We start from the raw sequence: 11,562 nt of genomic DNA, 5'->3' as shown, positions 1-11,562 counted from the left end.
CGGCGCTGGGAGCGAAACCTCCCCGCTCCCCTGGATTTCAGCACAGCGCTGGGACCCGAAAATCCCTGGCTCAGCTCTAACACGAGCTCTCAGTCTTTTTGGGCCCCTGATGCCAAGCGTTTTCAGCTCTGATAATATTTGCATCTATTTTTGGTGAACGAGCTGCTACTTCAAGGGGATTAAAGCAGAGCTGTGACTTCTCGGCGCGAAGCAGCTCGGGTGGCTCGCTGGCAGTGGCTGGTGCGCGTCGCTGTGGCTGGGGGTGCCTGAGATGACCGCAGCACCCGAAATCACAGCTGCTCAGATACAGGAGACATTGAACCAGGTTTTACTGGAGTAGCTGGTCGGGTTAGCGACAGCAGGCACGCAGAGCCCAAGGGGGATGCGATTACTCCCATCCACACGAAACCAGTGATGCTGGGTGTTTGGAAGGAGTCCCTGGGAGCGCGGGCAGCACACCGGGGGCTTCGCCATGGGGAGCAGCAGGGCAGCCCTGTGGGCACGGTGCCTCTCCCCAGCACCCATCCCGGGGCTGAACCAAAGCCCTGTCCCCCCACTACCACCACCCCCGTTCACCCAAACTGCAGCAGCTCCCAAAACGCACTCTTGCCTCTCCAGAAGAAAATCCCCAAATAATAAAAATTTAAAATAAATAAATAAATAAGCGTGCCGCGACACAGCGCCGGGTCCCACACGCATCCCACTGCCCTCCCCACGTTAACAAACCCCCCTTCCCTATGAGACGACCTCCCCCAGCCTCACATCCTAGGGCGGTGGGGGACGGGGAAGGGGAGGGGGGAGCATCTTTTTGGGGCCGGACTCCCTTCTTTTTGGGGCCGGGCTCCCTTTTGGGGCCGGGCTGCTTTCTGGGGCAGGGCTCCTTTTTGGGGCCGGGCTCCCTTTTGGGGCCGGGCCCCCCCCTCCCTCTCCCTTTCCCTCTCCCTTTCCCTCTCCCTTTTTGGGGCCGGGCTCGGAGGGAGGGGAGCGCGGGCGGCGGGCGCGGCCCCCCGCGGCTGCGGGGCGGAGCGGGGGCGGCCGGGGGCGGGCGGCGGGGCCCGGCGGGCGGGGACAGCGCGGCCGCCCCGCTCCGCGCCCGAGCAGCGGCGGGCAGACGCCGGAGCGCCGCGGCGGAGGAGGGAGGGAGGGAGGGCGGCCGGCACCGCGGCCGGGACCCGGAGGACGAGAAGGAGGAGGAGGAGGAGGAAGGGGGAGGAAGAGGAGGAGAAGGCAGCAGCGGCTCCATGCGCGGTGCGCGGCCGGCCGCGGGGCTTGCGCAGGTAGGCGCCGCTCCGTGCTGCCCAACGCCGCTGCGGGAGCGGTGCTTCGCGATCCCCCGGTGCTTTGTCTTAGGGTCCCGCATTTTGTCACTATTCGTCTTTCTTATCGCTTATTCTGGCGTTATTTCTTTTACTGTTTATTGCATCCTTACTTTGTTATTCTTGCATACTTCGTTAGTTATTTTCTTACTCTTATTTCATTATTCTCACTTTATCACTTATTTATTTCATTATTCTTATTTATTTTCTTGTGCTTAGTTCATTATTCTTATTTATTTACTCTTGTATACTTCATATACTCTTAGTTACTCTCACTCTGACATACTTCATATACTCTTACATACTTCATATGCTCTTGCACGCTTCATATACTCTTACACACTTTATATACTCTTACTTATTTCATCATCCTTATTTATTTCATTACTTATTCCATTATTATTTATTTCATTATTATTTATTCCATTATTATTTATTTCGTTACTTACTTCATCATTTTTACTTACTTCATTACTCTCGTTCCACTCTCCTCCTTTATTTCATTGCTCTTATTTCATCATTCTCATTTATTTCATTACCCAAACTATCCCATTACTCTCATTACTTTTACTTACCCCATTCCCCCTACTTATTCCATTCCTACTTATTTCACTATCTTACCTCCCCCCACCCCTTTTCTCCCCTAGGGGGGTGGCGTGTCGGGGTGTGCATGCCCGGAGGGGGTTACGCATCGGGGTGTGCGTGCACTGGGGTGCGTGTGCCCGGGGCTGGGGCTGTTGGGGTGTGCATATTGGGGTGTGTGTGCCGGGGGGGGTCCCGTGCCCCCCCTGAGCTCCCTCCCTGCCTGTCCCCGCAGCGCGGCGGCGGAGCGGAGCGCTGAGCGGCGCCCAGCATGCGGCCGGGGGATGTCTGAGACGGGAGGCGGCCGAGGGGAGGCAGCGGCGGCCCCGCTCCCCCGGCGCCGTGCCGGAGGCATGGGGGCGGCCTGGGGCTCCGTCTGGTGCCTCTGCCTGGCGGCGGCCGTCGGAGGGCTGCCATCGGCTCGGCGGAGAGGCGGAGGAGCGGCGGAGAGGAGCGGCGGGCAGCCGGCAGGTAAGGGCTTCGCCCCCTTTGGTCGGTGGGCAGAGGTTGGATGGGGGGGGGGCTGAGGGAGGCGAGGAGGTGGCTCAGGGGGTGGTTTTGTTCCCCCCCCACACCCCGTCGAGTGGCCTAAAAGGAGGGAAAAAAAGTCACCGAGTCTTAAAAAAAAATTATACGCATCACCCCCGGTTTGAAACGCCGCCTCTCGCTGATCCGCCTCAGCTGCTACCTGAGTCGCTGTTTATTTTTCGAAGCTGTTTAATGGACGGGAGCCCCCTCGCAGCCCCCCGTCTTCCAGCTTGCATGTACCCGGCAGAAAAGTTTCCATTGTTCACGAAAGGGTCTGAAGCCTGGTTGCCAAAAAAGTGACAGGGGAATAAATGGGCTTCGTGGAGGCTGGGGGTGGGGGCATTACTTTCATACCCCTTTTGGTTAAAGCTATAAATCACACCGGGGGTTGGTTTTGTTTTCAAGAAAGTCCTAATAAAACACCAGATTCTTAGTGTAAGTCGTTTGGCTCATTTTTCACAGCCAAAAGAACTGATTTACGGGGCAAACATCGCCGCCGCTGTGTCAGGGCGGCTGAGGTGGGTGCGGGCAGCCAGCAGCAGCCCCGTGTCAGCACCCAGGTGTCACAGCCTGCTGCGGGTCTCAGCACTGGGGCTGTACCAGGGGACCAGGGGGACGACATCCCATTTGGGACAGCGGGGAGCTCGGCCATGCATTGGGATTTCCCGCGGAAATCCTTCTGATGAGGCTCGCTCGCTGCAGAGTCACTGGGAAAGCCCCCCCAGGAGCCAGGATCGGGCCCCCGAGCGGAGGGCTCCAGGGTCCCCATGCCACCTAGCGATGTCCCAAGGCTGTCCCATCAACCTGAAGCACTAGGGGCTTGCAACGGGGGCTGTGAGGGCAGGCACTGCAATGCCACGTGCGCGGGGAAGCAGCAGCAGAGCATCGCCCGGCGCCTCAGCCGGGCAGCGGCACCCGACCCGGGGTGGGAGAGAGGTTGTGCAAAAGCAACTGTAAAGGATATAAACCTTCCGCGCCGAGCAAAAACACGTTTTGCTTTTCAGCCTTTGAACGGCATGGTAAAAAAGCAAATTCTTTCTCCTGGTCAAATGGGCCATGGGGTATTGGCTCATTACTGAGGGTTGTTGTTCGCTGGGCTTTGCATTTACAGTCTAAGGCCTTATTTTCCATAAAGGGGCTTGGAAGGATTTTTCCCCAGTGATCTAATTCTCCACACGGGGCTGTGAAGGCTATAACAGCTACTGCTTTGTGCCTATACTCAGCTACATAAAACACACATTGAAGGGAGGCATTCTGGAGGTATGTGTATGTTTGCTAATATGAATACTCGCTATTAGCGGAGGTGGAGGGGGTGCAGGTTTTAACATCTCCGCAGGGAGGTGTTCGGCTGTTGGCAGGAAGGAGGCAGATGGCGGGGCTGTTGCTGAATAGAAGCTAAACTAAAAACACCAGGGGCCTCATCTGGGCCGAGTTTCTCTTCTCTCCCTTTCTCGGGGCTGCTGCAGGAAGAACAATGTCAATTTTTTTCCACCCCCCCCTTCTTTTTTTATGAATGAAAGTAGAGAGGCGAGGCAGGATTGAATGTGTATGTCATTCAGGGGCTATGACAGAGATGATTAGGGAGGTCAGTGAACTCCTTTGCAGCCTTGAGCATGCGGTCACTCTATTCAGCAGCCACAGAATAGACATCAATATAAAAAAGCCCGTCCAATTTGCATTAGTATTCAGATAAAGATATTACTCCGTACGATTTGTGAATGTCAAGTAACGCTGGCTGTTTTCTTAGAGAGCAGACCGACTGAAACAGCAGCGTTTCGCTTTTAAAAGCTCCTGATAACTGGCCTGTCTCCTGTAGCTGGTTTGTAAGTGTCTGTCTGCCTACAATATATGTGAAAAAAGGGGAATTTCAGGGCTCCTTAGCATTCGGGAGTTAGCAACCGGAGATGTGTATGCGCATTGAAAGAGTTGTACAGAGAGCCAAAAGCGTGGAAAAGGTGCCAATACGGGATTTAGCTGAGCTGGGGCACGTATGGATTCCTGTCACTTCTCTGCTTGGAAATGGCAGGAGATGCTCTGGGTTTGGACGGTTTGCTTTATGCAGCCAGCTTGTGCCCGGCGGTGGGTGCGAGGTGCACGCTGCAGACGGCCTGGCTCTGTGTACCTAAATGTTCCAAAGGTCACCCTGAAATTGCCCTCACCACACGGCACTGGAGCAGGGCTCGGGGTTCACGTGGTCCCTTCAGGGAAGTGTTTTTAAACCCTCTAAAAGGAGCCCCTTATAAATTGGTGGTGCTTCTGACTTCGTGTCCGAGACCTGAAACCCTTTAGATTCAGTGGGAAGCTATGAGATAAAAAGTTGTCCTCTAATAATAGCAGCTAAAAAAGGCAATTAAGCCTTTAAAGTTGAGACTGGCATGTTTTATTGAGTAATAAAATAAAACACGAGTGAAGGATGATGAAATATGGCTTTTTTTGGTTGTCTATCCCTTACCTAGCAAAAAAAGTCTGTTCCAGGGCAGAGGCTGACTCACCAACGTGCTCGCCAGTGGCTGTGTAACCCCACATCTTCTACACGTATTGGCAAGGGTCACTCCAATTAAATCTGAGGGTGTTTTTTTTTCTTTTAATTAAGGCTTCATTAACAACCAAGGGGTAGGGAACGTGATGAAAGTAAATCTGAAGATTGTGTTAGCGAAGTGTTGATCTGCTAATTAAATCATGCCATTAAACTAAGCCACTCTGACCAGCACGTTAACTTTTATGACTCTCTCCAACAAATCTTCAGGGCTGTTGGGGAAAGCGTACCTGTCCAGCAGCCTGCTCCAGCGTGGGTTTTGAAGTTTTGGTGCATCATGACCACTGCACCAGGACCGTTCCCATCTAGAGGGACCCAGTCCTGCAGCCTGGACAAAGAGAAATTTCATGCTAAATTTTGGGGAGGGCTTTTTCCGCCTCTGTAAGGCTGGGAAACATTTTTTTGCCCTTCGTGTATAGTCAGTAAAAGTGAACTTTGATTCCGGACTGTGTGCTCAGAGAGCTGTCCTCAGCACGCTCACTGCGTGCGTCTGCTCTTTCAGTCAGGGACCCAAAAAGGCAGGGGGGTGACGCTGGTTTCTGACCAGTTAACAAAATTTCCAGTTCACGGCAGCGTTAGACCAACACCTTCCTGACAGTGCCCTGTCAGCTGGCAGGCAGAGCCATGGCAGGGCTGTAGCTGAAGCTCAGTGTCTGTGCCGGCCGGGACGTTTTTGGAGGGGGCAGGATGCGGTGCCGGAGCTTGGGCACGAGCCCTGAGGCTTCAGAAGAGGTGAAGAAGTGGTCATGCTGTCCCCAAGAGTTTAGCTTTTGGCAGTTTTTAGTGTATGTGGATGCTAATAGGGAATGCTGCGAGTTCAGATATTTCTAGAAGGAAGGCAGGTGAAATTCCCTTCCTAGCTGGGCGACTTTTTCCCAGCTGGGCTGGACCTGATGCACAGGGATCGATTAAACCGATGTTAATTTCATTCTGTTTCCTCATTTGAAAGGACTTACCTCTTGTTTGTAGCTTTCTACATGCTTGTAACTTTCCCTGTGCCGCAGGAGTCGGTTTGTCTGGCTCTGCATACCTTTTTCTGCTTTTTTCAGAAAAGAAAAGCAGCCTGAAACAGCCTGCTGACTCAGCACCCTGCGAGCCGTTCGGCAGCGCGGTTTGGTGGATGGCTTTCAGCATTTGCTGTTTCATCCCTCTGAACACTGTTTGGTTTATAAACTTAATTCCCCTCCACGTACCAGGCCGGGTGCCAGGGGACAGTGGCTCGTTACAAATTCTCTGTACACCCACCTTTTTTCTTTTTTTTTGTCAGCAAACGGGGCTGGAGCTGGGCAAAGCTATGCCTGGTCCCTGCAAGCGGGCAGCCTGGGCTGCTGGAAGAGTAAATCCCATAGCACCCCCTGGGCAAAATGCAGGCTAAAGCCGTGTCTGAAGACACATTTGATGCTGAAAGCACCTTAAATTACCTTGTGATACCCGGGCTTTTTTACCTAGGCCTCCTACGTAGCTTATCATAGCTAAACATAGTTTGCTGTCTGCCCCTCTTTGGCATGTTTATCTGGTGACCTCGTAAAAAAATGTGCTTTTTCCCTGAATTGGAGCTGACAGCCCCAGCGCCCCCTTCCCGATAGCTCGCAGCTCAGGTTGCCAAGTGCCATAGATATGATTTAAAGCTCTGGATGTGTGAAGAAGGGCTTTTATTCCTGTGGTGAATGCGGTATTCCTGATGTTGCTTCCCCCTAAAGTATCAGCTCCTTGGCTTGAATGACCAGGAAGTTTCTGTAATATCAAAAGCAAACAAGAACTGTGAGATACGAGCAGAGTAAAACCTTTGGTAAACTTCGTAGTTAAAATGTGAAAGGTAATCAGACGTAAACCTGCCCTATCATTCTGATAGGCTATCTGGGGGGGGGTTGCAGCGTTCAGGTGGATAGGGACAAGCCCAGCAGTTAAATTGTTTTTTTTCCTTGTTTTTGTTTTCTTTTTTTTTTTTGCTGTGACGCTCAGGTTACACAACTTAGCGAAGCTTTTATTTTTGAAGAATTGCAGCGCAGCAAAGCGAGAAAGCACTTCTCCAGTAACCGCTTCAGTTTCAGATGTATTCATCTAAAAAAGGTGTGGTATTTGTAGCAGAGGGGGAGCTAGCTTCACTGAGCTGGCCTTGCTTCCTCAAAGCCCAGAGAGGAGGGGAAGATAAAGACTCGGTTCAATAGGAAGGTTATATTAAACCTTGGAAGCGCGCTGTAGTCTCTTTATCGCGCCGAGCCGTATGCAAAACAATTACCATGTGCTTACACGTCGAGCATCTGTGGGATTTTGGGGCCGTGCCATCTCCGCAGGTTGCGAGGGGTTAAAAGTATTAATGACTCAGAAGGGAGAAGGCTTCCAAGTTCTCGGGTGAGGGAAGGACGCAGTCTGGGGCTGCGATCTGCGGCTGGAAAACCGCGCAGGCTGCCCTGCGTGCCCGAGGCAGCGCGCCCTGGGAGCACCAAGCCACCAGGACCAGCGGTGGTCATCCCACGAGCTGCTGGAGTGCCTTAAAACATCAGGCTGCTCCGTGGCAATGTGCTGATTTGTGTGGGTTTTGGAGGGAGATGGGTGTTTTCCCAGGGGAAAGCAAAATAGACGCCTATCCAGGCTTTTCTTTTGAGGGCAAGGAGGTACAGGAGATGCTCCTGGGTCCAGATGATGCGACCAGCCCTCGTCAACCTCCTGCTCTCCCTGTCAAACAACTGAAATTTCCTGAGAATTGGGATTTTTCACTTTATCTGGATGCTTGGCAGAGTTTGTAAAGGCCCTTCAGGGGTGACTTTGGCTCCCAGTTCAGAGGGTTCGTTGCTTTGTTTCGGGGGTTTCACCGTTCGCTGCTGCTTGTAGTCCTGTAAAAATCATAATGAGGTCCTGATCCTGCGCCTATTGAATCCTGAGCAAAAAAGCCCCCATTGATTTCCAAGGGAGCAGGCTGGAGCCCTGAACAGATCGTGGTGGGAGCGACTGTTTAGCATAAGCGGGGATTGTTCGCAAAGTTTTCTAATGACCCAAACATTTTAACAAGCAGAGGAAACTTTAGGGAGGTGGGGAGGTGCCTGCTTCTGCTGCTTCAGGGCCATCCCCAGACCTCCCGTCCCCCTGGGAACAAGCTGTCCTGGGACCTTCTTTTTCCATCTCACTTTTGGCCAGCAGCTGCCTTTGCACCGAGCCATTGCAGGTTTTTATGCCCCCTATCCAGCCTGGATGCAAATTGGTGGCATCTGAGCGACCAGCACTGCCCGGACCCCTCTGCATGGTGCTCTGGGGTGTCACCGTGCTGTCCCCACCAAGAGTTGGCATGATGTGGGTTACAGCAGAACAACCATGGTACAGCAGAGAAACGCTGGAGGAGCTTCCCCAGCACTTTGCAGCCATGGAAAAATGGTTTTCTCAGAGAACTGCGTTGTATTTTTTTCCTATTCCCTGCTTTCATGTGCAAGACTCAGATGCAAGAAATTCCCTCCCAGCAAAATATTTCAGCAGCTTATTAGGAGACTGTAGGTCTTGAAGTAAACAGTGATTTGATTTTTTTTTTTTTCCCTCCTAAATTTTTTAACTTCTCTGTATAGATCCCCAGGGCAAGCGTTTTATTTGTGGCCGATAGCAGGGTCTGTGCAAGATTAGCACGCTGGTTCCCCAAGATGTGCTCAGGGTATCGGAGCTAAAAAAGAGGGGGGGGGGGAACATTTGCAGTGGGAAGATTAGGGAGTTTGGAGTGTGCACTGACAACTAGCATGTGCAACCAAAGATAAATCCTCCATAAGCCAATCTTTAATTAAAAGAATGATCGGAATTAAACACAGCGTTATCTCTGCTGATCTGTATCACGTGGAGCCCGCACGAATAAAGCATTTTTGGGGAGGGAGAAGAGAAAAACACCAGATTTTAATCTTCTTTTGGTAGCCGATATGTCTGCCTTTTGAAAGGGCATATTTCTCCCTGTCTTGGAGTACCCAGGCTTGTTGACAGTAAACAACTGTCACTTGGCAGTTTATGAAAGAGGAGGAATGTTTAAGAAAACATGTCCAGTTTAAATAGTTATGTTAATAGCTGGGGATTCGTGCAGAAGTAGGGGGGGGGCAGTAAATGGAGGTGCATAAATTAGCTGGTATTTCCTGCGCAAGGCACGAACGAATGCAGTTGGAACAGGGGGGAACACTTGCAAAATAAAATAAAAAGTATATTCATTTTACAGCCAGTGTGTTACGCACGCTCCTGCAGCTTTACATGAAAGAGTTTTTTTGTTGTTGTTTTTTCAGGGAAAACTCAGAGAGCCTCTTTCTTGCAGCGTGCGGTGGGTTGGGTGCCTGGTGAGTGGGCAGCCCAGAGCTCCCCCTGCCCATCGCGCCCCTCGTCCTTGCCTGTCCTTTGCAGAGCTGGGGGAAGAGGAGCCTCAGCCTCCCAGTCCACGAACTGATAAATTCAGAAAGGAAGGCAAAAAAAGTTAGAAAGAGCAGATGGTGTCCTCTCTGCATCCTTTCCTGAAATTGCTACAAATCCATCAGCCACCTCCTTCTGCGTTAAGCGCTTGCAAACGTAGTGAGTGATGGCCGAGCGTGAAGCGTTCCTTCCCCGTGAGCCCAAAGGCATCAGTGTCAAACGCGTAATGAGTGAGTGCCTGGTGTCAAGCACTCAAGAACTGTAATTAAGCATAAAAATAAGTTTCAGGCTTTCCAGGCTCCTGATTTCCCTGCCTAGGGAGCAAGAGTATAAAATGCTATTGGGGCGTGCTGATGTTTGCTTTGGAGATCCCCAGTAAAACCATGTTCTTGTCCTCACGCAGCTGCATCCCCAGCTCCCAGCCTAGCTGAAATACCGTATAAATACAGTAAATACCATAGAATTTCAGTGTAGATACTACGTTACAAATCCTAGATCTTTCATTCAGCCTTGGGTATCTCAAAGAGAGGCGCCTTGACTGTGGCACCTTCTCTTGCCATCATTTCTTCTACCCCTTGTTAGAGGAGAGCAAGAGGCTCCAGCAAATGGGAGCCCCCAGAGTGTAGACGAAAGGGTCGCATCTCAGTTTCTTTTGGCCAGTGGTTCGATTAGTGTTGCTGTCATTTAGACACGGAGGCAAAGGAAACCCAAATCTGAAGTATCCTGCCCCAGAAATGCTTTGGGATCTGCCGCTGATTTAACCACCTGCTTGCAGCCCAGAAAAAAAAGAAAAAAAAAAAAAAGGGAAAACCAGTCTTTGCACGTGTTTGTTGAGTTGTACAGGGACTCCAACCTGTGTGATATTTAGTGGAGAAATGAGATTTCTCCCTCATTGCTGGCAGTGGGGGATTTGAGAAAGCAGTGGGCATCTTCCTTGGGATGTATTCATGGAGGGAGAGGAACCACACAGGCAGCTGGGGGGCACAATTCCCCTGTACCCTTCTCTCCCTTGGTGCAGGAAAAAGGGACAGCTTTGTCCCCGCTGCTCCAATTTCTTTGGTGGGTTGCAGCCCTGCAAACTGGTCTGCCAGCCTGATTCTGGTTATCACAACCCCACACACAAGGCAAATGCTTCCTGCCAGGAGCCCTCTGGATAAGGTAATCGTGTCGGTGGAATGTGCTAGTCCTGGCAGAAGGCGCCTGAAGCCTTCTCAGGTGCTTTCAAAATATGCGTAAATGTTTGAAGTGGAGGTTTTCGTCCCCTCCGCCCCCCTGCTCCCAGTGCATAGCAAATGAGGCACGGACAAGCAGTGCAGTCTTTGCAGGAATGACACCCGCCACTGCTTGAGCCTGACTGGTTTTGGGGTGAGGAGGAGCTGTAGGAGCAGCACACGGTGTCTCGGGGTCGGGAGGAAGAGGAGATGATGATGAGTTAGATGCCGGTCCTCTGAGAGGGAGTGAAGGGACCAGAGCCCAGGTTTTGGGTCACTTGTGGGTCTGAACTGCTCAATGGTCTCACTGCTATGAGCAACTCTCACTCTTTGTATGGATACATACATCTTCGTGAAGAAATAGGTATAAATATGTGGGGAGGGTCCGACTTCATGTCTTGGCTTGTGTTGCTGGGTTGTGGTAGTTCATCCACCCATCCCACCCAAGGGAGCCCCACTGGAGCTTGCCATCAGTGCCTAACTTTCAGACAAATCCAGCCCGTGTGTGGCCACTGGCCTCAGATTTATGTCCCACGGTGTCTGTCTGCAGAAGAGAAATGGCTCTTTGCTTCCTCCTTCCTCTTTCCCATTGCAATGACCAACCCTGCTGTCGCAATGGCATCTGTCGCACAGGGATGTTTGGGAGCTCTCTTGCAGAAAGAAGAGATTTTAGACATGTTTTTTTTGGGGGGAAAGAAGAGAAAAGCTGAGAAGCTCAGACCACGGAGGATGGAGCAGGTGCCTCAGAGAGCCTGTGGAAGGTCCCAGGCTCCTGCAGGCAGGACGGGCTGTGTCCTGCTGCAGGACGCTGTGCAGAGAGTGCCTTTCCTATTGGATGCATTAAAATAGCTGCGCGTGGAGCTGTCTAACCTGCTGCTGGCATTTCTGAAGCCTACCGTGGTTCAGTTCCTAGCGGATGATTATTTGGGAGCATTAAAGCAGTTTGTAGGGAGTGGGAACTGAGACACGCATGACTTCCTTGAACTCTCTCTTAATTTATTACGTGCAGTCAGAAACCCGCTGT

General features: G+C 51.7%; 1 protein-coding gene across 6 annotated transcripts in view; it reads left to right on the top strand.

Annotated features, from left to right (window-relative positions):
- The first annotated feature begins 1,119 nt into the window (after positions 1-1,119).
- Positions 1,120-11,562, top strand: part of FGFR3 (fibroblast growth factor receptor 3) — a 55,695-nt gene continuing 45,252 nt past the window's right edge. For all 6 annotated transcript variants that reach the window (XM_072037849.1, XM_072037848.1, XM_072037847.1 and 3 more), the window contains exons 1-2: positions 1,120-1,277; positions 2,134-2,369. In XM_072037849.1, the coding sequence (XP_071893950.1) occupies positions 2,183-2,369 (187 nt within the window). In that variant the 5' untranslated portion in view covers positions 1,120-1,277; positions 2,134-2,182. The remainder of the gene's footprint in view (positions 1,278-2,133; positions 2,370-11,562) is intronic.

The sequence above is a fragment of the Anas platyrhynchos genome, chromosome 4 (genome assembly GCF_047663525.1).
Source record: "Anas platyrhynchos isolate ZD024472 breed Pekin duck chromosome 4, IASCAAS_PekinDuck_T2T, whole genome shotgun sequence".
NCBI classification, from domain to species: Eukaryota; Metazoa; Chordata; class Aves; order Anseriformes; family Anatidae; genus Anas; species Anas platyrhynchos.
The sequence above is the reverse complement of the archived record's forward strand: the minus strand, read 5'-3'. Positions and strand labels throughout refer to the sequence as shown.